This window comes from Ictalurus furcatus, chromosome 19 (genome assembly GCF_023375685.1).
Source record: "Ictalurus furcatus strain D&B chromosome 19, Billie_1.0, whole genome shotgun sequence".
Lineage (NCBI taxonomy): Eukaryota > Metazoa > Chordata > Actinopteri > Siluriformes > Ictaluridae > Ictalurus > Ictalurus furcatus.
In genome coordinates, this window is record NC_071273.1 from 17912820 (window position 1) to 17940327 (window position 27508).

General features: G+C 38.9%; 1 protein-coding gene across 4 annotated transcripts; it reads right to left on the reverse strand.

The window, feature by feature from the left end:
• On the reverse strand, nt 1-24898 carry tmtc2a (transmembrane O-mannosyltransferase targeting cadherins 2a). Of its 4 annotated transcripts, XM_053650561.1 has the most exons (12): nt 23838-24898; nt 10532-11123; nt 8228-9095; nt 7944-8058; nt 6072-6157; nt 5643-5827; nt 5213-5291; nt 4165-4286; nt 3480-3561; nt 2914-3028; nt 2499-2562; nt 1-2186 (listed from the first exon to the last, which is right to left on the reverse strand). In XM_053650561.1, exons 1-12 carry the CDS (start codon nt 23918-23920, stop codon nt 2007-2009), a joined length of 2571 nt encoding a protein of 856 aa, XP_053506536.1. In that variant the 5' UTR covers nt 23921-24898; the 3' UTR covers nt 1-2006. The 4 variants fall into 4 exon arrangements, 2 of the variants coding, with proteins under 2 accessions (XP_053506536.1, XP_053506537.1); XM_053650562.1 differs by lacking the exons at nt 1-2186; nt 2499-2562; nt 2914-3028; nt 4165-4286 and having other exon boundaries at nt 3498-3561; XR_008388588.1 differs by lacking the exons at nt 1-2186; nt 2499-2562; nt 2914-3028; nt 4165-4286 and having other exon boundaries at nt 3542-3561; nt 5654-5827.
• Between the last annotated feature and the right edge of the window lie 2610 nt (nt 24899-27508).

Here is a 27508-nt window from a genome sequence, read left to right on the forward strand (position 1 = left end):
ACATTCATACACTATGGACAATTTGGAAATGGTAAATGGTCTACACTTATATACCGCTTTTATCCAAAGCACTTTATACCGTGTCTCATTCACCCATTCACACACACACACACACCACTGGTAGCAGAGCTGCCATGCAAGGCACTAACTTGCCATCGGGAGCAGCTTGCAGATTCAATGTCTTGAACAAGGACACTTTGGCATGTGGAGTCACGTGTTCGATTCCCGGCATGTGGCCGGGAATCAAACCTCCAACCCTACAGTTAGTGGACAACCCGCTCTACCACCTGAGCCACAGCTGCCCCACAGCTGCATTGGAAATGCCAATCAGCCTACAACGGATTCCTCCTGAGAACCCAGAGGAAACCCCCGAAGCACGGGGAGAACATGTAAACTCTGTGCACACAGGGCAGAGGTGGTAATCAAGGCGGTAATCAATGTGCTAACCACTAAGCCACTGTGCCCCAATCATATAATCAAGTAAAAAAAAAAAGACAAATCAACTTCTCGGGATTCAGTATGTACTTTTATTGCCTTTTTGTTCAAATGTGTAATCCAAGAACTACTTATATACTACATGGCCAAAAATCTGAAGAACCCAGTACTGTGGGTGTGTCAGCCACACCCACTGATAACAGTGCATCAGATCAGGCAAGTGGATGTCTGAATGCATAGAGCAAGCTGTAATGTTTGGTAGAGGAGAAAAACTGAACAGGGGCTGTTTGACCAGGACCCTTAATTCTAGTAAAGGAAAATCTTAATGCTGGAGCATACAATCACATCTTAAACATTTTAAAGAATTGTGTGCTTCCATGTTTCTGGCAACAGTTTACAGAAACCCTTTTCCTGTTCTAGCGTGACAATTCCCACTGAGCACCAAGTGATATCCATAAAGAAATGGCAACAATATTAGCTAAATATTCAACAATACTAGGCAAATCCTCAGAGCCATGTTCCAAAATGAGCAAGAGTCCACATAGTCCACACTTTTGGCCATGTAACATATAAGCTCCAGTATAACAATAATAAAATTACAACTCCAATTCCAAAAAAGTTGGGACGCTGTGTAAAATGTAAATAAAAACAGAATGCAATGATTTGCAAGTCTCATAAACCCATATGTTATTCACAATAGAACATAGAAAACATATCACGTTTAAACTGAGGAAATGTACCATTTTAAGAAAAAAATAAGATAATTTTGAATTTGGTGGCTGTAACATGTCTCAAAAAAGTTGGGACAGGGGAAACAAAAGGCTGGAAAAGTAAGTGTTACTTAAGAGAAACAGGTGGAGGAACATATGGGTTTATGAGATTTGCAAAGCACTGCATTCTGTTTTTATTTACATTTTACACAGCGTCCCAACTTTTTTGGAATTAGGGTTGTACAATTACAAAATGTATAAGATAAAGCAGCAGGATAAATAACCAAGAGAATTCCAAGGAGATTCTCAGATAAATCACTCACAGACATTGTGAAAAAGTGAAAAATAAACAGAACACTGTAATAAATTAACATGTACTTTATAAAACTTTATAAATTTACTTTATAAAACACTATACAATAAGACACTTCCAAATAATTTCTCTTTCATTTTGTGGAATGTTCTTCATAATAGTCATTGCTTCAGGACATTTTACTTAAGCTCGTGATCTTCACTCAGTTCAAACTTCAGTAATGCAAATTTATTTCCCAAATAAAAAAATGCACAACACATTTGATTTTGCAGTGCAGACATCACACTGTAGGTTCCTGGAGGTGAATTTGATGCCCTGTGACTCACACCAGTACTGGTTCTGCCCATTCATAAAGGCAAGGATGTTCCCTGACCATGTACCTGTTTATTTCAGTGTTCCCACAGGGGCCCATGCAAGCTCCTTCTCCTCTAAACCAGTGCTGTGGTGCTGAATCAGATTACTAAACCTCTCAACACTAGAGGCTCGCAAGCCTCAAATCCTCGCTGTCAAATGTATCTGCTTTACAGAGCTTGGGATAGAAAGTATGCTCATGACCCCACGCTCTTCAGGCCTCGTTTGTGCATGACATTCCAGAGTTTGCGCAAATTGGATTGCGTGATCAGTTCGTCAGGTTTGAGCTGCAGCGCGCGCAAGTAGTTGGCCTCGGCCTCCACAAGCTTTCCATTAAGATGGAGGATGGCCCCGAGGTTCAACAGAGCAGCAGCATACTGAGAGAAACATAGAAAGAGAGAGACATAGAAAGAGAGAGAGAGAAAGAGAGAGAGAGAGAGAGAGAGAGAGAGAGAGAGAGAGAGAGAGGGCACTTTTACATTTCACATCTAATTCTGTGCCAAACATATTTTGTATAGAACATTACAGTTAATAAATTGAATTCTAAAGTGTAATGTGTTTGAAGGATGATAAATAGAACAGAGAATAAATAACTTTAGCTAAACAACATCTAGACTAGTACACACTGAAATCCTTGGTATAATGTAGCAACTTCAATGAGTGTTGAAGAACGGCTCAAGTGTACTTACATCTGGTCTAAGGTCTGCTGCCTTCCCATAATACCTTTCAGCTGCCTCGTTCAGACTTGCCTGTCTGGAGAGTAGAAGCAAGGACAGATAACACGTCATTAATTAGTGTTTGTGTATCAGGAGGTATACACTATTTGTGCTTGCTGCTCAGTCACATGTACACTAGCTCAAGAGAAGATCAGGTATAAAGTTGGGCAAATGGCTCCAGAAAGATCTAGAAAAACCACTGTGATATTCAGCTATATTACATTAGGAAAACTGACAAGTAATAAACAGATCTTATAAGACCACGAAGATGTTCCTCATCCCCATGAGTCCATGTCCTTGCAGCCAAACATCACCAATAACACCAAACCAATACATCTTCCTGCCTTCGGTGTCAAACAGCTGAGCATCATCTCTCACATGCACACACCTGAGTATGTGAGCAGCACTGAAAACTACATCGAATTCTGTGTTGTCCAGTTCAGCAGCTTTCTCAGCCATCACAGCAGCTTCTCCTAATCGAGACTGTTCCACCAAAAACTGACCTGAGAGACAGACAGACAGACAGCGTGAGAGAGAGAGATCCTGAGCAAAGTTTAACAGCATCCAGTACTGATATGACAAGAAGGAATAACTGACAGAGTTAGACACAAACCTAAAAACAACATGCAAACCACACACAGTGCATCGCATAAGTATTCGTCTCCCTTGAACTTTTCCACATATGCAGTGTTAGGGCCTGGAAATGAAATATTCTGGGCTATTTTGTATAAATTCATAACAAACAGTATAATCCTAATTACATCCAAATTAGTGTTGTGTTTTGAAAAGTAATGTCATGATACAGAGCCTGTGCTGATGAAACGTGTCAGTGGTTCATAAAGAGAAAGGATGATTTTTGGAATGAAAACATGGACCTTATTCTGTATGTCTATGCTTATTAGCAGTGTATAGATGTAAAAGAGTTAAAGCAGTGTTCTCTATGTACACTCCTACCATAGTGCATATAACACATCCCCTTGGTGGGCTCCAGCTCTATTGCCTTCAGGAAGTAATGCTCTGCCTCAGTTTTATGACCCTGATAATGAGATTACATTACAATATTCACACATGTAAAAATCAATCAATAAATAAATACACACACATTATAAAAACAAGACCAAGGCCAAATCAAGATGATGATGATTTTTATACCAGCGTCAGATACTAAATCGTCTTCTTTTGGTGCTATGTATTTAAAAATAATACATTTTGCAAAGTTAAGCGAATGTAGCATAACAAAACAATAATAGTCCGTCTATTATTCAAAAGCCACATACATAGGGTTGAGCCACACACAAAGGCTTTCACACAGCACGTCATCTCGACTTGAAGAAAAATGGTATGCTACATTCAGTGTTTTCTCTCATTTGTCAATCACTGTGAAATGAAAATCCCATTATAAACAGACGGTAACTGTCTGATTCCCCCTGCAAGGCCTATTTCTACAGCTCAAACTGCTACAGTACATTTATCTACAGCAGTTCCCTGAAGTATAAATTCCCTGGCAAATATGTGTGGTAGGTTGAGGAGTAATGCCCATCAAGCCAGAACTGACTGCTTACTGGTAGCAGATGTGATATCTTATTTCAATTTAGCACATCTTCATAAAGAGCACAGAAAGCTTGCCAGGGTAACTCACCATAATAGAGAGCAACTTGCCATATGTCAGGTGGGCAGGGACGTGGTCTGGTTTGGCCTTAAGTGACTCTCTGTACCAGTGCTCTGCATCTTCAAACTTATTTAGTTTCATATAGGCCTCACCTGAGGGGTTCATAACCAAATTATAAAGGCAAACCAACATATATAGAGAGAATAGATGAACACTGTCTTGTTAAATGCTGCCTGTGACAACAGTACACAGTGCAGGAATAAGTGTGAGGAACTGTAAGAGTTGTATGAGTAAATGTATTTAAGTATGATGCATCACTGGTGCCTTAAAAATAACTAAGTACAGGTTCCCTTTTCTTTGCCTTTTAAAAAAAAATCTATTCGTCTGTGAAGTTCTGAATTTGCTTGTAAGTTCTAAACATATTTTGTAATCTATAGATTTTACTCAGTTTTTAAACAGTAATCTATCATCTCTAATGGCAACATGTGAAATCAATCTTTTATTAATCTGAACGTAACACTAAAATCCCAGTGTTTGATCTTAAATTTGTTGTGGCAGTTAATTCTGGGTTAAAGATGGCATTCAAATCAGGGAAATCAGCAGGAAAATCTAACGAGAAAATATGAAACACTATTTTGGTGAATTCATTTTTGTCCACCAACACTAGGTGGCATTTCAGCTAAGCCTACAATCCTACACAAGCAAAAGCCCTTTGTGTTCTGACACAGATTTGAGATTCTTGTAGTCTATTCGACCACAAAATACAGCTATCAAAAATAAGAATAAAAATTAAAATCTGCCAGATTTTCTCTGTGATGGACAGCTGGATGTAATTCCAGGCTAATTTCATTCCAACAAATGAATGCTCAATTACAAGCAGGACTACGCTATTCTTCCCAACACATGAGAGCAGAGCCAAATGTGCTTTCATGTACTTCCAGCTACAGATGACTATAGCATCATTGAAAATCAAAATTCATTTCCAAAAACAGAATAAAATTGGGGTTTTTTTTCTTAGTACCCCTGAAATTTGGTGATGAGATAATGCACTGGCGAAACAATCCCGCTCTCCACTCACCCATCATGTTGTAAAGGCTCTGTGGTGCAAACTGATGAGGCATCTTCTTCACAGCCTCTTTATAAATGGACAGGGCTTCCTGTGGAATCCAGAACATGGGCAAATAGGAAAGCAGATAAAAAGGTTGAACCAGTGCAAAATGTGAAATAATGCAATGTTTTGTCACTGAACGCTGTAGGATGCATAGAGAATAATGAAAATCTACATTTACACACTCTGTTTTTGAGATAATCGGTTAATTACATAATTGTTAAATGTAATTAAAGACTTTTCAGACTGGGTCCTTCATCCTAGCCACTTCCAACCAACGGCTGAAACTTTAGACACACCCCCCCCCCCCCCCACCCGATTGCTCTGCTTTGAGATTTACTGTAAAACTTATCATAAGTATTGAGGTATCCTAAGCAAGCCAGTAATGTGTTGTGGCTACCTCTTGCTGACCCTGTTCATGGAGCAGCTTGCCAAGATTGTACAGGCAGCTAGTGACTGCACTTTTGTGAGCATGAGGGTCCTTCAGGTTCTCATCTGGGATGCTGGCACACTTCTGAAATGTGCGCTTGGCCTCCTCCACATTTCCCTCAGACTCCAGTATAATACCAGTATTCAAATATGCCGCTGTTGAGGACAGACAACACATAAAGAGCAGAGCAAATAGGCAATTAGACAGACAACCAGAATTGAATACACTTCACAGTTTGTTTAAAGTTCTCTCAGACATGAGAAGTTCTCCCGTAGTGTACTGTTTCATGTTCTCAGTTGGATGTATATAGCAAATTACTATTGTTTATTCCAATAATTCTGCCATTTTAGTTCAGTAATGGTCTCTTTTGGTATAACTAATAGGAAAGACTAAGCTTACATGCCAGAGTCGGTCTGCTTTGGATGGCCAGTTTATAGTAATCCAGAGCCTCAGAGAAACGTTCACTCTCTTGCAGCAACAGACCGCTGAGTGAGAGAAGACAACTAATGAGGGCAACATTTGGACACAGAACATCGATTACATTCCAGTACAGCTAAAACAACAGCACAGTAAGGGCTTTAGAAATGGATAAGTGAGTACATTTATATATTAGGACATAAAAAGATCATGTCCCATATGGGCTCTGCTTAGTGAAATTTGTTGTTTGTTATCTGCAGCTAGATTTATATTATTTATAATAATTTATTATTTATTATTTCTAATTATTTATTTATATTATTTATAGCAGCTGCCGAGAATCTGAGAAGGACATGCTTGTTGAAAAAAAAAATGTATACTGTATTTTCTTCATTGATTTTCCTACTTAGGGAGGGGTATAAACAGAGGGACTCTGTATAACAGCTGAACGGTGGGTTTTTACCTCTTTTCGGTTAATGCAAGCAAGAGGTATGTCCACAAATGACATTTCTTAGATAATACCCTTAGGTGGAATACAACCAACCATTTTCCCTCTTTTCCCACTCATTCTCCCAGTTGACTTTCTATTTGTTTCTATCTCGAGGCATTATTGAATCAATAGAGAAAACCATTTTAAAATAGAGCTCTTTCAATATTCAAAGTCAGAGCTGTGAACTCATATGCTGCAAATTTGTTCAGACTCATATGTCATTATGTATGCACGTTTATACTGTAGTATGACTGACATTATAACCCTACAACATTAGGCATTAAAGAGGCAGTAGTGGCTCAGTGGGTAAGGAGTTGGGCCACTCATCAAAAGGTTAAAGATTTATTAATCAGTGGTTAAGCATTTATCAGTTATCAATTGTTAAAGATTTATCACTTATCATTTGTTAAGCATGTATCAGTTTTCAGAAGGTTAAGGATTTATCAGTTATCAATGGTAGAGAATTTGTTAGTTATCAGTTTTTAAGAATTCAACCCCTACCCCCAACATTTTCACTTGTTGCCAGTGGTTCAAGCCAAAGAAAATGTTTGTAGCCAAACGAAAAAAAAATGTTTATAGAGCTAGCAAGAAAAAAATGACGGTGTCAGCAGAGTCTGAGCTAAAACAAACATGAGACATAGCAAAAGCTTCAGCATTTACAGGGATTCAAAAGTGCTGAGGAAACAACTTTTTTTTTTCTTTACAGGTAAAATATTACAGCTGCTCACTAACTAGCTGTCAAAATGACAGCCAGTCGCACAGTGCTGCCTGACACAAGCACAGCCTTTTCTTCTGTAGGCAAGCTGATTGTGTATGCTGTAGTGGGACTGACTATTAAAAACTTGGAACAGTGAGGCCTTAACAGAACATTTTGGGGTTTTGAGTCTTTTGTTAGTTATTACATTTTTGCTTGTATTTCATGCTTTTTTTTCTTGAATTGTAAAGAGACACTGGGTGTAAGAGAGGTGATATATTAATACAGCTCAGATGGAAAACCATATTGTTAACTGTCAGATTCAGCCTACAGTGCATGTTTTTGGATTGGGGGAGGAAACCGGAGTACCCAGAGGAAACCCCCAAAGCACGGGAGAACATGCAAACTCTGCACACACAAGGCGGAGGCAAGATTCAAACCCCCAACCCCGGAGGTGTGAGGAAAACGTGCTAACACTACGCCACTGTGCTCCCCGCTTACAATATCATTTATACAAGAAGGGCCTCCAAATGCTTAAATACCAAATATTTCACACAGTTGGTTTAGTTATTAATCTATCCTTTTATTTAGCCCTTTATTTAACTTGTTCATCACTTGTTGTTGGAGAAAGTCAAAATTATTGAGTTTGCATGCCAGATAGATGACTCACAGGTTGTAGAGCATGTCAGCCATGTTGCCACGGTAGTATAGGGCACTTCTGTATGCTTCCTCTGCTTCTACCACTTTACCCTGGGTCTTCAAGACATTGCCAAGATTACCCCAAGCTAAAAGACAGAACATTTATTTTAATTGCTTAGAGTTATTAATTGCTAGACTGGGTATCTCAAACAGTTCTTTATTTTAAATAAGCTTTTTACTTTATATCATTGGAAACATTCTCAATGACTTGCTGAGATTAAAGTACATCATTGAACATAATCTCCAGTGTCTTACCTTTGGCGGGGTTAACAGTGATGCCAGACCTGTAAAGCATCTCTTCGCTCTGCCAGTCCTGGTTCCTGCACACTGTTCTGAGGCTGTAAAGCAGGACAAGTCCAGCAGCACAGCCAACAAGCAGTGCCCTGGAGCTTCTCCGCCTCATTTTTACAAACATGGACCTAATCCCAAGTGTCACTAGTAGACAGAAGCCCATGCTGGGGATGTAGAGAACCCTCTCAGCCACCACAAAGCCGACATAGAAGAACAGATTGGTGGCAGGGAGAAAAGGCAAAGCCAGCAGACCAAGTGAGAAGACCACCATGTTCTCTTTGGATGGCAGTGACGTGTGAGTAGCAGTATGAAGGGGTTTGGCATACCCGTTCTGGGCGCTGGCAAAAACTTCTGATGAAGTTAAGCCATTGTGGTGGTGGCTGTTGCCATGTTTATCATTGATGTCAGAAAAATGCAGGCCGTGCCCATTAGCCGGAGATTTTCCATTCATGGTATGGGATTTTCCATTGGTTATTTGGAAAGTGGCAGAATCTCTGCTTCTTAAGCCAAAGCAAGCAAGCAGCACAAAACCTGTGTAAAATGCCAATGAGCACAAGTTCCTCCAATCAGAAATGTTTGTGACTAGTGGTATGGCATCCATAGACCAATCAAAGCTAAGGGTGTGTGGAAAGAGAAGGAGCCAGGCATTGGCAGGTGGCAGGTACAGGAAGGTGAGTGTTCTGGTGAGGAGGTGAGGTGAATCAGCTGCTGGGTTGTCTGAGTTGGAGAACTGTGGCGGCTTGCAGCCCATCCAGTACAGTCGAGCTGCCAACAGGACTGTTCCCCAACCAGCCAGCCAAGCCAGGCTTACCAGCAGGGTTGTATTTTTCCTCTGGAAAATATGAAAGTGGAAATATGAATATCAACTCCTCTCCAAAAAATGCTTCCACTCAATTAATCAATGCTTTGCTTGTACTCTCACTCGCACTATTCTGACTATATCACAAATGAGAAAAATAACAGGCCCTTTATAGTACTTTCATTCTCTCTTATCTTCTTCTTCTTTTGACATTTACTAGTTTAAGTGAGAGTGACAAATTTTATTGCAGTAATGAAGCATAATGTTGACCTGACTGAATCAGATTGAAGAAATGATCAGAAATAATTTATTCTATCTGCTGCTTGGGCTTGGTCTCATCCAAGCCTTTTAGACTGCTGATGGGATTAAAAATGGACTTCTTTCTATAAATTGGTTTGAACGTTTTGAGAGCCAGACCAAGCTACATCTACATCTTATTTTTTGAATGCAGTCTGGTCAAATGAAATCAAACCTGATAATGGTGAAAATCAATGAGGCAAGCCAATTTTGTTTCCTAAATTGTGTCTTTGTGAGAGCGTCTTGTCTCTTCTTGTGAGTGTGATAATAGAAATAAATTGTATGCAACATACAAACATGGAAGAACCATTACTGAAAAACTTTGGAAACTTCATAGATTTGTTTTTGTTTTTTTATTTAATTTCAAGCAGGACTCTAGAAACTCTAAGAAACCAGGCAAGCCAGGAGAAAGAACGAGATAAAAAGAAGACTTTCCTTCCCTACTTATTTCCTCACAGCACCTCTCTCTCTCACAATGTGTTTGTGTTCCCATACTCTTCTGGCTACAATCTCACAATAGCCTGGGATATCACCTATGACGTGGTCCTCAAGTGTACGTACAACCAGACAGACTGGTACAGTAGACATGATAAAAACTCCAGATGAAGTGGCACCAAATGCATGGCTGGCATGTCCAGACGGAGGTGTGGTCAGTGTGCTCATTGTGTAAAAAAAAAAAAAAAAGGGTGGAAGCAACTGTCGAAAAAGCAGGATTTAAGTTCAACAGATAAATCCAAGGTTAACACCTAAACAGGCTACACCAATATGCGTCTCTTGTCTTTGATTGGATGTTGATTCCTATTTACAGTAGTAGTAAGAAACCTTTCCTTCAATAAAAATCCTGTAACTGCTTTTAGGTGCAAAGCTTCCACAGAATCCAGAGGAAGCTAGGGCACAAGGAGAACTGTTCACAAACCAAAATGGAAAAGACAATAAACTCCAAACTTCCAAAATGTTTTCTCTGAAAGAGTTGATTGTTTGGGGGAATGGAAGTGTTAGTTAGTCTGTTTAATAAGATGGTAAGGATATCTATTCATATTTATATTGACACACACACAGTATTACTATTTGCCTTTCTACGGCGAGCAGCTTGCATCTTCCTGTTTAGGAAGATGCGTCTTTCTGTTTAGGCAGGGCAAAGATTCACAGAACAGTATAATATTTATACTCACCTTAAGGAGGACTGCTAGCACATGATACAGTTGCATGCGGTGGACAACACAGATGTCATAGACAGCTGACACGGCCAGGACGGTCACCCCCTGCTCTTTCCACAACATGGCTGCTGCTGCAGCAATCAGGCTACCAGCCAGCCATGCCTGCACTCTCCACCTCATGAACCACGAATTTCCAGCGTGTGGCCGGAGCCTGCAGTGGCACCTGTAGCAGAGTAGGGAGAGCAGAAAGCACAGGGCAGCACCCATATCTGCACGTCCTACCAGTCCCGCTACTGCCTCAGTATGCACTGGGTGAGAGGCGAAGAGAAGTCCAGCCAGCAGACTCCAGGATCCTCCGGCTAACAGGAGGTCACAAAGTGCAGTGAACAGAGCTGTGACACAGCAGTGCAGGCACACATTAAATAAGTGGTAGCCTCGCGGCTCTAGGCCTCCCAGAGCATAGTTGAGGCGGAAAGAGAGTGTGCAGAGTGGCCGAAAGGATTTATGGCTGCCGCTGTGAGTGAGCAGAGTGCCCCAGAAGTCGCTGAACAGTACGTTGGTCCAAGGCGTCTCAGGCAGGAGATCTGGATTGGTTTTGATAGCACGACTATTGCAGAAAGGGAGAGAAAGGTAGGACATAGAGAAGGTAAGAGAAGAGAGGAAAAAAACTCTAGTGTCGCCCATTTTGGCAAAAAAGACAGGTCGTACTTTTAGGGGCATCTTCCCTCTAAACACTTCCCTCGATTCTTACCGCCCACACAGAACACTAGCAGTGAAAATGTCCCTCATTACATGATTAATACGTGGTCTAACATAATAGAGCACAGACAAGGCCCTGTACCCAGACTCAAATAGCTCTCAAAAGCCTATTTTTGTGATCATGACGCAAGCACAAAAATAAGGCATACAATTAGGTATAGGTAATATGGTGAAGGTAATATGGTTAGGTAATATGGTGAAGAGCAATACAAAGAGAGCATGAACAAGAAAATGGGGAAAAGGTAAATGACAAATATAGACATGATGGGAAAAGTTCACCAGCCTTACACAGTGAGTCTATAGTAAAGATGCACAAAGCGTACCGTATTCAATATTCATCCTCTATTGTGCAATCTAGACTCATAATATACACAAACGCTATATTTTTAACTTGTACTACTACTTCAGCAGTGCCCCAGCAGTTATAAATCTCACTGGGACATTCTGACTGGAGTTGCCAAAGCAGAGCAGAAATAAAGCCAGAAAATCTAAATGTGCTACAGATTTCATGTTTCAACCTATGCTCACGTTAATATTTGGGTAAGAACCAACTGTCATGTTTATAGTGTGCGTGGTTTTTATTTTTAGCTATTCAAAAATGGTATACAGTATTAGAGATTACTATTTATGTTTGAATTTGTATTTTCAATCATTAATCATTTTCAGGATTGGCTATACCTATCCCTAAAAGTACAGTAAAATGTACAACATCCATCGATTTTCTGTACCGCTTATCCTACACAGGATCGTGATTAACCAAGATGATTAACCAACAAATAGGGGGCAAACAAAACAGCCTTCATCAACAAACATACAATGAAGCTTAATGTGTTCATTTGTCTTTTTGAGTTTTAGTGCTAGAAAACAACATTTCCTATAGATTTCCTGTCTCTGTACTGGATGCATATGTATGTAACTGATATTCTACATAATACAATCTCACATTCTTATATGTGCACTCTGACAGCTGCTGTGGCTGACTCCCAACTCAAAAATGACTTAATTTACTCATTTGCAGCCAATCTGATCAAACAGCAATAAGGAAATCACATGAAGGCCTACAGATCCTATGAGAAATGGGCAGAATGAAGCACAGTGGGTTCAAAACTGTGCATGAACAGACCTTTACCCAGTGCATTGCATTTATTGTAACGCATTACGTACTCCAAAGGGAGTGGCATGGCACAAAAGTGGAGTAGTTTTGCCTGACACACTCAGTCTCCATCACATATCTCAGGAGAGTAGACACTCAGCCGGAGAATGGCATGCTTTGTTTTTAGAGGGCTGGAAACACAATGCTGGGAAAGTAAGAGGCCCACGTTTGCCCTCACGCTATGGGTCCACACCGGTGTACCAGCCCATAATACACAGACCAGATATTGCTTAAATACTACACACACACACACACACACACAGACAGGTTCATTCAAACATGTGTCAGATTACACACCAAATGAGTATTACTTCTTGATGAAAATATTCTATTTTGCCCATTAGCTTATATATCATGTTACTATAAAGTGAGTTAGTCTGTTGCATTAGGGAAAAAAACAGCAGTGGTGCTGTGCGTGGATAACACCTGGCATTAGTTCTTAACTAAACACCACAGCAACAGCCAATAATAAACACACAACACACATTTGAATTTGAATACACTTCCACTCTTACTTTTGCTAAGTTTATAAGTGATCAAATCCAGCAGCACGAGTTTGAAATTGTAACTAATGGTGCTAAATAAACAACTAATACATGCAACGCCTTCTGAGTCTCTGCATGTTATCCTCTGCAAATTCAGAGTAGGAGTACTGACTGCGTGCGCACTTCAAGTGACCCATTAGAACCATTTTGAAAGCTGGAGCATTAATCAACATCCTGTTGTGACACCCAGCACTTGAGTCTTTCCAAAATACTCAACTTTAAACTGTACGTCTCTGCTTAACATATCGTGCCACACACAGTGATATCTACCAGTATAAACTAATGTTGCTCTGAATAAACAGTCTGCAGTTTAACGTGACATACAGGAGGGAAAACGCTTGACAGAAAATGGATTGTAAACCTCTAGTGGACCTTGTGTTATTTTCTTATGCACCCTTACAACTCTGTGTTTAATCTGTACATACTTTTGATCCATACATAATGCATCTTGTTTACACTGTATGCTTACGTTTGTTTCTTTTTATTCATTAATTGGGGATTGGGAATATACACGATATGTATCACTGTGTACAGTTAACAAACAGGAGTGTTAGCTTATAAAACAGTCAGTTCAGTGATACTTGTATTTAACATCTACAAAAATCAATCACTTAACATGGAAAAGAAAGGAAGATGGAAAATTCAGTGTATTTCAGTGCAATTATTTTAATTTTATAGGTTCCGTATAAAATGGACTAAAATGCTTCCATTTAGAGTTTGTAACCGTTATACAAATACTGGTGATATGTAATCACAATATCGATATTGCTCAAGTTTAGTTTATCTTTCTTATTTCTTGCCCCTTAGTTTACTGGTTAAATTTGTATTTTCCTGTTTTTCCTTTTTTTTTTTTTTTTTACAATAATGCTTAACTTACGTCAAAAAATGAGACCTTACTTATCATACTTATTGTTATCAAAATAATTCTGGCAGGTTAATGTAAATCATTGGCATTGCCATTTTTCAAACGTTTAAAGTGTGAGGTCAATTTTTATGCATTCGCTGATCTGATCACTGACACAGAAAGACCAGTATGTTCACTCTGACACATTCTGGATCTGTACATAAGTCTTAACACCTAGAATAAAGTTATATAGGGATTAATTTTATGTACTTCTAGTGAAGAGGAATCTGTATGTGTGGAGCATTTATTTTTATGATGGCAGTCCAAATTACAGTATATTCCAAATACCATGTACAATTACATGACATTAATTACATGTTGACAGAATGTGAGGTAGATCACGATCCACATATATTAGATCAGCCATGAGCCAAGTGTTTAATCCATCTGAATACGCTGAGGTGTATGAAAGGTTTGAAAATTTTTAACCATACAGTGCCACCATATATTTTGCATGACTTTTTTTCTGTGTTGTATGCGATGTTGTTTGTCTCACAATCCACATCTTAAATGCCTACTATTAAAATGTTAAAATGTTAATCCAATTTCTGATTATACACACACAAGCTGGGACTCATAATACTGTAATACTGGTATGGCGATAAATGGTCACATTATGCTTTTTGTGAATGTACCTCTATAACATTGACTGACTGTACTGTTACAGCAACAAGCGGCTGACTGGATATTAAAATCTGTTATGTTGAGTTATGTTGTGCATCCTGAAAATGTATTGTGATATGATTTTTGCTATATCACTCAGCCTTAATACATAAATATCCCAAACACCATTTTGCAAACTATTTCACTTGCAATAAACCTCTTTCATAAGAGCAGACTGAAACAGTCATCACTCTTCATGCATAATCCACACAGAGTAGTAAACAATAGTGTTGTGAGACAGCAGTGGAAATACAGCTTCCTGTATTAAATACCACCATCGTAAATATGACTAACATTCACCAAGCTCATGAAATCTGCATGGCTCTGACAGATTTGTGGTTCATTTTCCTCAATCACACTTGCTAGATTATGTGAAGAGTGAGGGAAGTGTGCAGTGTTGTTCTTTCCTTTCTGAACAGCTTTCTTTCGTTTGTTTGTTTTCTTAATGTGGGAGTGTGGAATGATAAAAGCTTATTTGGTCCTGGAACAATATTAATGAATGTGCGTGATATGTGTCCAGCCAAAGAATGCTGGGGATGAGGAAATCTGGATTGCTGTTTGCTTTCTGAGCAGACCTCCGACACAGGGTGGGTGTGAGATTCAGTGTTTTTTTACATGCCAGACACAGATAGAATCATTCGAATTCATATGTATATGTATTTCATTTATATATTACACACTCTCTGGACTGTGTTTCATTGTCATGACATGTCAGTATTAATTCCATCCATCCATCCATTTTCCATACCGCTTATTCTACAGAGGGTCATGGGGGAACCTGGAGTCTATCCCAGGAAACTTGGGGCATAAGGCAGGGGACACCCTGAATGGGGTGCCAACACATCACAGGGCACAATTGCACACACATTCACACACCACAGACGATTTGGAAATGCCAAACAGCCTACAACACATGTCTTTGGAAATAGGGGAGAAAACCGGAATACCTGGAGGAAACCCCCAAAGCACAGGCTTTTGTTTGATTTGTTCATTGCAAACAGCTGAAAGTCTGTTTTGACAATAAACCTGATTTGCAATGGGGTTGAATAATTTTGATTGCAACTGTGTGTGTGTGTGTGTGTATACATATATATTAGTGATGTCACGAGAACGATACTTCGGTACCAAGTCGGTACCAACATGCTTAAAACGTGATGGTACTTGTTTTTCTGCAGTTGCGTAAGTACCATACGTACCGAAGTTGCAGTTCCTCCGGAACTGAAGGGTGCAGCAAGTCCGCGTAAGTGTATTAGTCGGTCCACAATTGGTGAAGAAGAAGAAGAAGAACGCCTACAAGCACACGGGAAACACTACAGAAGATTAGCTTAGCTTAACAAGTTTAGCTCCGCCCTGACTCATTGAGAAGAAAAGAGAGGAAAGCTAGTATCGGTTTCCGGTGTCCAACCGAGGCTATCGTTCATTTCAAACAAAGTGAGGAAACACCCGGAATTTGGCGAAGCACCTGAAAGACGGTCCTATATTATGTTTGTTTGAGGCAGCTGGCATTGTGGCCGTGAAGCCAGCTAACGTTATGCTCCATGTAATGTCTGCAATAGACAGTTATTTGTTAACGATGCTAACACATTGCAATGTTATAAACTACCTCCTAATGAGCCACCATGCATCGCCATACAGCCCGTGTCCTGTCAGCTAAACGTAGCCTAATGTCACAAATAATTATTCAAATGTTCATGCTTTTAATAAATCTTTTTGGCCTGCCAGCATATCAGTGAATTTAAACTAATGCTTGCATTCAGAGTATAAGGGGTGTGTGTGTGTGTGTGCACGTATTTAGGAGTGCACCTTAGCACTTGTTATTAGTCATTGTCAGACAGTGTTTGATAACTAAAATATCCCTCTCTCTCTCACACTCTCTCTCGCCCTCTCTTTGCCAGTATCAACCAGAGGAGGATGTCCTCCAGGAGTTTTAAACTTTATTTTAAAAAAAAAAAAAAAGTTAATTTTTTTTAACCATGACTTGATTGACCATGACTTATTGAGTATCGTATACTTTTTGTGGTATCGGTACCGACTACTAGATTTTTGGTATCGTGACATCCCTAATATATATATATATATATATATATATATATATATATATATATATATACATCATGAGGTGAGTTGAATTAGATTAGATTATGTATAGTAAACATAAATATGTACAGTGTAGAGGTTTTCTCTCTAATAGGAAACTGAGAACAACTGCCTTAAATAATCTTTTATAGTGAGCAAAAAGGATTATGAATATGGAAATCCACATTCTATGACACGGTATCTGGTGAAGAGATTATGATCATTTCATTTTGCCTCATTATGTGAGTAAAACATCTGCAGGAACCTGCTTATGGCCTTTAGGGATCAACCTCCAGATGTCTTTTGTTAAAAGCACTAATCAAATAAAACTGAAACTTTTTTCTCCCTCTATCTTTTCAGAAAAAAAAAAAAAACATTAAAAAACACTCCATTCTGCAGATTCTTAAATTTGAAGATTATAAAATTATATAATTTGGGTAAGTGTTTTATCATGTAATACATATCATAGGAAAATGTAAGAAACACTCAAATGGCCTTGCTTAATACAGCAATAACAATGTGCACTTTACATATCAATAGAAAAACTCTTTATTCCTCAATGACAAATGTGTTTTTTTCTTTTTAATCCTTTTTCCTGTTCACATCACCATAGCTAGCATTTCTCTGTTTTATGCACCTCACAGTAATACAATAATTTCTCAGCCTTCCCTACCTTAATATAGCTGCTAGTGCTTGTGGTACGTCTACTGACCCAAAAAAAAATAAAATAAAAATGTTGTAGTGAAAGTAGGTGTTCCTATTAAAGTGGCTGGTAACAGTATGTTTAAGCTCAAAGTATCACTATATATATATATATATATATATATATATATATATATATATATATATATATATATATATATATGTATATATACAGTGTGCCAATAATTTTGGAGAGCACATACGACTGCTAGCGGCATTGTCCGTCCTGTAATGCTCCCCTTGACCCCATGCTGTAGCCGGTGAACATCCTGAGCTTTGAATGACCGACAGAGGAAATGAGGCATGGCAGTGAAGCAGCACTTCATCAGCTCCACTTTATTCTACTGAGGTGAGAGCAGCTGTCTGGAATACTGATCCGAAAAGCAATTCATGAGCTGATTAGACATACTGCTGGTCAGTGACTTTCTTTTTTTGTCATCATGGCTAAGCCCAATGCTCTACAATGTTCATTAGTATCATCCTCTCTCTCTCTCTCTCTCTCTCTCTCTCTCTCTGCTAGGCAGTATTGACTTGGGAAGCAGTGATATCAGTGAACAAAGGAAATTGAGGAGGAGGCAAAGAAAGAGTCAGGCAAGTTTACCTCTGACTAATCACAAAACTCATCTTCCCTTTCAATACAAATGCTTGTCTCAGGGCTACCTTTCCTGAAAACGGATACCATAATCGATATGTGCTTACAATGCAAATAATGTCAAGAAATTGATTTGAGAGCCATGATAAGTGGCTCTGGAGGGGATGTCCATGCAGAAAGAGAAAAGGAAGTGACAATGAAGGCAAAAGCAAAGAAAGCAGGAAGGACAAAGGCAGTGATATGTTGCAGTTAAAACAGGTTCAGTTTTCATACACACTTATCAAGGTGGGACAGAACTCTAAGTGTATTTAGTGTGTCTGCATAAAAACAATTACATCAGTGCATTAATTTACATCATGCAAAGAGAGCGGACACACAGTTGTGCATTATTATTGGCTTTAGGCTGGAATGCAGAATGAGCCTAGAAAGGGCACCGACACGCTGACTGACGGATCGGCATTGTTAAAACACATGGTGGTTGCTTGTAACCTACACACTAGTTACAGATGGCCCTAAAACCAGTCCCTCCAGGATTCTGCTATCGCTGAAATTAATGCAAGATCAAGCAAACCCTGCTGTATTTTCCACAAATTTGGGCCAAGTCACGTCATGTGACATCATCACAACGCACATTCATCCAAAGCCCTTTTCGATTCATGTGCGTCGAATATGAATACAGCTAAAATGTTGCATTTATCAACAAACATCACTGCAAAATTTTTTGTGCTTTTGCGATTTTGCCAATTCAAAGTTTTCCACAAAAAAAGCACAAATACTCTGCAAGTTGCATCACACATATTGACAAAAAAAAAAAAAAGCTACAGAAAAATCAAACATTTTTGGCCGCAACAATAAAAAAAAAACCTCTGCAGAATTCTGTACAGACTGCCTAAAGCATGAACTAGCAAACTGAAAAACTCAGAAAAGCAGGCAGGCAGTCCATCGCAGGACACAATCACATACACACTCACACACCCATTCATACACTACGGACACTTTAGACACGCCAATCAGCCTACCATGCATGTCTTTGGACTGGGGGAGGAAACCGGAGTACCTGGAGGAAACCCCCCCCCAGGGAGAACATGCAAACTCCACACACACGGCTCTGGGGGGACTTGAACCCCAGACCCTGGAGGTGTGAGGCAAACATGCTAACCACTAAGCTAACCAAATAAGTGTTGCATTAACACCCAGAGTGTTCATTTGAGCCCAATGGACTTATATAAACATTGTAGGGTGTAAATTCAACACTCTGGGTGTTAAATCAACACACGTGATTTTGCTGTGTAGTTTATTCAGTTTTACTCATATTGTGTTTTTCAACTAGTGCTGTAACAAAAAACCCTAAGATTTGAATAATTCTTTAGTCAATAGTCTGTTATTCATGTGAGCTATTTGAAAAATAATTGATTAATCACCTTAACTGTATCTTATAAATAAGCAGCTGTAACAAACACAGTATCATTTGGCATTTTTATTGATTTTGATTGATTGATTTTTTTCAGTAATATAATGTAAAGCAAAACTCTAATAATCTAGTATTTTGTAAGCATGTGCAGTTGTTTAGAGATTCATATGAACCTTTGGAGAACATTCTCTATTTTGAGATACTACATCTTTTTCATAATGACTTAGTAGATTTTTTTTTCTTCTACAAGTGACAGAAACATGCTGATGATTTGATAAATGAGAAGCCAGACTGTGGGAAATGTAGATGAAAATCAGAAAGCAGGGAAATAACAGTGCAACTCAGTTAGTTGTTAAGACAGACTGCAGTCTGAGAAAACTATGCTTGTTCTTCTTTCACTGCATCTGTCCCTACATGGAGGATAGCAGATTTACAGTTAATAACATGCTTCCATGCTTTCAGATAGAGACTGCTAATATATTGAGAAGTAAAATGGGGTGATGCTTCTCTAATATTAGAAGAGAAGCAGACAATAAAGTTCATTTAAATATTTTATGGTTCTTTGTATTTATAAAGAATCATATAGTTATAGTTGTCATATCTTAATTGACTGTATAACCAATTACTTTTGCACTAAAAGAAAATCCTTAGAAATGAAAGAAATTTCATCAGATAATTCAATATCATATGAATAGGCATTTATAGATATAAATTTAAACATTTGACACCACACTTCACTTCAGATTAACACAGCTAGGCACATGGATCTGAGCTTTCATCACTATAGACCAATCTGACTAAACTATGTATTCCTGCTTCAGACTTCCAGAAAAATAACTGATATTTTGATGAAATAGGTCTTCTTCATCCTGTTGGAAATGTTACAGCTCCGTCTTTTAATGAATAAGTTCAACTGACTGCTTCGCTCTCCCTCACTGTACATTAAATAAGCTCTAATATCAGCTCATAAATAGCAGCTGTGATGACAGGACCATGGACATTAAGCAGCTTTACTTGGGATTTGAAAATATCTCTGTATTTTAAAGAAACTTGCCAACTCCTTTAGAACTTCTTAAGTAGGTTAAAAACAAAACAAAAAAGTCATCAACTTGGTCCGGTAGTGTTGCTGGATGACAGATCATCATTTTTGAAACACAGCCAGAAATGCAAAGCAATCAGAAATCTTCCTAAAAACAAAAATTGTACCTTGCATGGAGTTAAATCTGGAATCTTATCTAGTATATTTTATCAAATAGATGGCCATTTGTAGGCATAGTAATGTGATCCTGATACATATTTGTGGACACATTTGATACCGGATTCATTCACGCTGCCAAAACAAGTATAGCTCTTAACTGTGCACATGAAAAGGTGAGTGTATGTGCACATAAAGATCTCATTACTGACTGTTCATCCTGTCTGAAATCCCATTCGCTATATAGCTATATAGCTATATATATATATATATATATATATATATATATATATATATATATATATATATATATATATCTCGTGAGCTTGCATCTCAGGAAATATTGACCTGCGCCTTCCAGGGCAAGTGTCCCAAATGTTTCTAAAATATAATGTATTTTAGAGCCAAACACCCAAATGTGAAGAGAATAAAAATGTATACACACCCACAAGTTATTTAACCTGAAATGTTCTGGTTCAGTGAATGGACAGAAGCTTAATGAATTGATACTGGAATCATAAAGCCACTCAACTCCTGACTCAAATCAAATCCAAACCACACCATAAGGGAAAAATGAGAGGTTTTATTATGCTGTAGGCAAAAGTTCAAGTTTACATGCAGCACATGACTGAGCTTGACTCTAATACTGTTCAACATACTGCACTGTGCCAAATCAGTATTAGTAATGCCAGTGTCAGTGTGAAGGTTAGATCTTTTTATAGAGTAGAACACAGACTCAGTGATCTCAGTGATGGAAAGTAAAAATGTTAAAGCTATGTCTGTATGTCTGCAGTAGTACTGTACTCAGTATGAACTGATTTGTAATTTGTTTTTTGCATAAATACTGTATATTCAAAGCATTATTTCCTGAAGTTACAGCATGTACAAAGCTAATATGATCCAAGCCACTATTTTAACAATCCTATTTTGACTGGTGAGATGATGTTCTCTTACTGAATATGTCAGGGTTTTGCCACAGGAGTTTAGTGGGATTAGTGAGAGATCCAGTGGCTATGGGATTATTTTCCAAAAGGCGTCCTGTCAAACCAGTGGGAAGCATTGCCACCTCACAGCTCCATGGTCCTAGGTTTGATCCTGAGCTCTGGTTACTGTCTGTGTGAAGTTTCGTAAGTTCTTACATAGTGTTTACATAGGTCTCCTCCGGCTTCTCCAGTTGCCTCCTACTGTACAAAACCTTGCAGGTATGCAGGTTGAATATGCTAAATTGCCATTTGGAATGAATGAGAATGTGAATGTGTGTCTGCACGGTGCACTGTGATGGTCTGGCATCATCTGGGGTGAATTCTCACACCTTGCTCCCAAGATAGGCTCCGGAGCCACCAAGTTAAAGTGGTTAGTGAAGATGAATGAATGAATCTTGACAAACATGATTTGTTGCTGTTTTTCACAATACTAGAATGGTAGCTACAAGCTTCCATTATTTGTTAGCTACATTAGCCTCCTAAGCTCCAGTGCAAAGCTAAAGAAGCAAACAACAGCAGCAGGACAGCAGCTGACTATGATCGGTCCTGGTGTGATGTGTATCTGAAGTTCACCAAGATTGGTGGATTTACAGGGTTTACATTTCATTCACACACATGGTGGCTTAGTGTTTAGCATGTTTGCCTCACACCTCCAGGGCTGGGGGTTCGAATCCCACTGCTTCCCTGTGGAGTTTGCATGTTCTCCCCGTGCTGCGGGGGTTTCTTTCAGGTACTCTGGTTTCCTCCCCCAGTCCAAAGACATGATAGGCTTTGACTGGCATTTCCAAATTGTCTGTAGTGAGTGAATGTGTGTGAGATTGTGCCCTGCGATGGGTTGGCACCCTGTCCAGGGTGTCCCCCACCATGTCCCCCGAGTTCCCTGGGATATCCTCCAGATTCCCTTTCGCCCCTGCGTAGGATAAGCGGTACAGAAAATACATGGATGGATTGTTAATGTTGTGGACCATCCACAAAGCAAGGTAAGGCAGACAGATGATGCTGGTTTTAGACACATAAAAGAGGTAAACTCTATGTAGGGCACTTATGTAGACAGTAGCAATGCCCTCTTGTTTAGGACGCAGACGTGCTCTCTTGTTTGCCGTCAAACAGTTGTGTTTTATTAAGGTGTGTACATGTCAGTCTATCAGTACGTTTGCATGGACAGCAATAATCCGATATTAACCCGATAAAGTTGATACTCTGATTAAGAAACTAGCATGTAAACAGCGATTACTGCTGACCTTAATCCGACTAAAATCATACTCAAATTGAATTAAGACGTGGAGTATTCCTGTTTTAGTCACATTATTGAAATGGATTCTAGACATGTACACACCTTAATCACACTATTAACGTCGTGTGGGAGTTTTCACCGCATTTTGCGACAGCACACGTACACACACGGCAGTGCTCAACCGTTTGACGGCAAACAAGAGAGCACAGCTGCGTCTGAAACCATGTACTTACCTGCTATATAGTAGCTGAAATATAGTAAGTAAGTTCGGACGCAGCTCATGGCTTCAAGCAGTCGTCTATTTGGACGTATAGCATGACAAATAATTAACTGCACTTGAAGCGTTCATAAAATTAAAAATAAAAACACCCAGAACTGTATACGGTACCATAACGAAGACCAACTGTATGTCGATATGTGAAATTCTGGAGGGAACGTCGGACGGCGTGGCGCGGTGACGTAATGACTTGTGACGTTAATCGCTCTATGTTCTATAACATGTAAAACCTGAACATGAAAGGAATATTCTAAAAGCAACTCATGTAAACACCTTAATCACAATATTGTCTTATTCAGAATAAGGTCCATAATTAGATTACTGCTGTCTGACTAAAACAGGAATATTCCACGTCTTAAATCGATTTTTGTTTACTTCCGAGTATGACTTTAGTCGGATTAAGGTCATCAATAATCACTGTTTACATGCTAGTTTCTTAATCAGATTATTGTCTTAATCGGGTTAATATCGGATTATTATTGCCCACATAAACATACTGTTTAAAAGGTTAAAATATCGATTTGACATATTCTTATACATATTGTTTGTGGGGGAAAATCCTGTATCTGTAGCCATATAGGTGTTTTTAAACGATTAAGCAAAGTTCTCTAGCTCAACGATCATTAATCACACGCGCGCGCACTTGTAACCAAAGTAACGTTAACGTTTAAACCGCGACCGTTGTGGCTTTTTGAAAACCACAAAGCCGAACACTGTGGAGAGAGAAATAAGTGACACCCAAAACAGTTCTCTATCAGTCTTAAATAATGAGCTGTCAAACAAGAAGGAGAAAAAAAACAAAAAAACAAAAACGAGAGACAGCTCACCTGTCATCGTAGCAGAAATCTGCGTCGAGCGTGTTCACGTACAGGAGCAGAGCCACAGCGCCGCACACCAACTCCCTTAACATCTCTCAATAAAACACAAAGGAAACACACACAACTAACATTACTTCTCGCCTCTACGGGTTTTCTTTATTTGTTTTCCCGACACGTCAGAGGAACACTACTCTCTCAGAGAAGACATGTCGACTCGACACAACGAGCTCTGAAAGCGGCACCGTGCGTTTGTTTACGCGCACGCGGACGCTCTGTCTTTTAAATACAGCACGCGAGCAGCAGCCGCGACCGCGTGAACTGATTCACAGACGCGCATGCGCACTGGCTGGATAATGAGATGTCCAGTTTACTGTCGTCATGGATTATGGAGGCTAGTTGTATTAATACAGAGCTGTTTTAGAAATGTTACTCTATCTGGCAGTATTGGTATACAGGTATGATTGTCTTTGATGAAATGGGTTTGGTGTGATGAAAGGAAAAAGAAAAAAAGAAAACCCTGACTAACAAAGAAATAAAAGAAATTTCATTACCTGCCAGCCAGACTTTGCAGTTTATCATTCTACATTATTAAAGAAAAGATACCACCATATGCTTTATTACCTTCACGGCACTGCCTGGCTTCAATCCTTAATTAGTTTGAAAGCTAATGAAACCCCGGTTGGTGCTTTGATAACCTCACGGTTAGTTTACTGTAATTCCTTAAAGGAAAAAAAAATCTGGTAAAATCCTAAACACACTCCAACATATTCAAAATTCATCTATTAAATTCTTTACTCATATCTAACATTCAGCAGACATTACACCTGTAGGCTACTCCAACGGTTACAGTAGTTACCTAAATACAAATACAAACTTCTACTACTCACTTACAATGCACTGCATGTCCTTTACCATAGGGCTCACCATCGGTCCACCATTATTGTCCAACATAAGACCAGACTGAAATCAGAGCAGCAGATCTTTTAGAGTGCCATAGCTCCCAAACTTTCGACTGGCAATCCACCAGAAATTTTGTGACTGCACTTCTTTCCCCCATTTTAAGAGTAAAAATAAAATAAATATAACTTTCCTTATATAATAGTCTTTTCTACTAGTATGTGATGTACTTGTGTGTCTGTACATGTGTAAGAGAAGAGTAGATAAAATATCTTACCATCTTAGTGATATAGTAAGCTTGTGACCCTATTAGATATGATTCATTTGTCACTTTGAAAATATAAAGCAGCCCCACTGTGAACCATTGTGTCCAGTGTGTGCCTGTGCATGTGCATGTGTGTGTATACACACTTGAGTAGGAAACAAGCAAAAACAGATGTTAGAAAATTGGAGAAAGCGTGACAAGTTTTCCTGACCTGCACATGACCCATTACTGCACTTACAACCTGTAACCTCTGACTTTTATTCTCATTGAAAGAACAAATGTTGTTTCAAGAGCTCTTTAGAATTTGTTTCCTGAACTACTATCCCTCTGTGTACAAACATGACAGGTGAATAAGCTGTTAAGAGACATGTGTAATGTGAAATCTAAAGTAGTGCCAAACAAAAGCTGTAACTTATATACTGTAGTCAGGTAATATGTCTTACTTTATAGACAGAAGAGAAAAGATGTGTCAAAATATATCATTTTAGTGGAAGGAAATAGTTTTATATGGTAAACATCATAATAGCTTCAATCCACACTTAGGTCTCACATCTCCAGGGTCCATGGTTCAAACCTGAGCCCAGGTTACTGTCTGTATGGAGCTTCGCATCTGTGTGTTTCCCGCGGACTCTCCGGTGTCCTCCCACCTTTTTAAAAATATGGCAGTCGGTGGATTGGCTAGTCTAAATTGCTCCCATGTTTGAATGTGTGCACGGTGGCCTTTGATAAACTGGCATCCCATCCGCAACGTATTCTTCCATGCACCCAATGTACCGAGAGATGCTCCAGATCTACCGTGACCTTGACCAGGATAAAGTGCTTACTGAAGATGAGTGAATGTATCGCTCATTTATTATTCTAGTTATAAAGAATCACATTTCTTTATTATTACTGACCCTGAGTCTCCCCTGTGCTCATCTCAGGGTTCTAACAGTTTTCAAGATTTAGTCCAACAAAAGCATCAAGAGGCAGAGCATGGGTAATATAAAAACCCAAAGGCAAACCCAAACACTACCCCATTTCCTAAAATGTGACTAAACTCATCTCACCACTGGTTCTATCGTATCACCCGTCTACCCACAGTTTGACCATATGCACAAGCGTTTTCTTTTTGAAGATGAAAAAAGACAGAAAAAAAGTTTTCACCCCAGATGGGACACCAGTCCATTGCAGGGCACCATGCAAAGACACATTCACATTGATGGGCAAGTTAGCATAGGTAATCCACCTACCAGCAAATTATCTGAGATTAAAATACCCATAATGCAACTAAACAGGAAAAGGGAATAGTTTAAACAGGAACACAGGAAGGCATTTTACACTGGGGGTGCTGGAATTTTAAGCAGCATATATGTGGTGTGGACTTGTATATTATGATGATGATGATAATGATGATTGTTATTATTATTATTAGTAGTAGTAGTAGTGGTAGTTGTAGTAGTAGTACTGAAAATCAACACCCTCACTTCCCATGAGTTTAAGCTGAAATTACTGTAATAAAATCAAGGTTCTGTTTCTAATATCCATATACACTATGTCTCATTTAGAGTCATATTTTCCATAAAGCCTAATGAATGTTGCAGAGGCAACCATAAATCATAATCAGGAGTGGCTCAGATTTGAGCCACTCCCTTTCAGAAATAACACTAATTCCATTCAGCCCAGTGTAAAATCAGTTACGATCTGATGTACAAAACAACTAATAGCAAATAACCAAACCATTCTGATAAGAAGCAAAGGCAGAAAATCAACATCAGGCCAAAAAACATGGAACACATGAAAACTATTGTGGCAGTTATTTGGCACAGTGGTTCATCAATTCTTCCACTGAATCTATTCCTTTATTTCTTTTTTACTGCCCCTTTCCCCTGATTACATAACTGGCTTCATTAATCATAGATATGATAACTTGATTTATTTTTCTGCAAATAGAGCAGAACTGATGGCTTTGTGTACTCATTCCCTAACATTCACAGCTGTCAGATAGATATGTTTGAATTTCTTTCCCTTTAATCATAGAATAATAGTAAGCTGATTATAGTGAACGTAAACGATTTGGAAGCTGGAATCTGCCATCATCCACACATGTTTAAAACAGCTGTCTAGGGATCATCTGAACAATAAGCAACTGAAACTGAAGTTTCAGATTATATTTGATCAATAGAGCTATGTTTAGATGAATTTGTACAACCGTGTTGATTCGTTTTTTCTAACAACACAACTTGGACCATAGTGCCAGCTGTATTTCAAATGATAAGTTATTCTTTCTATAGTAAACGTGTTGGTGGTATTCAACAAAGAAGATGTATGATCAATGATAATGGTGTTTGTTAAGTTTTTGGTATGGACACAATTATTGAATCATTTATGGAAGGAGTCTCTGGTGTCAGCACTATGTAACAGTCAGTAAGTTTTCCAGCTCAGGGAAGCCTTCAGGACAAATGGTAATAGACATTCAGACATTATTACATTGTTATGCATTGGCAAATTGCTGTGTTATAACATGATTAAAACACTT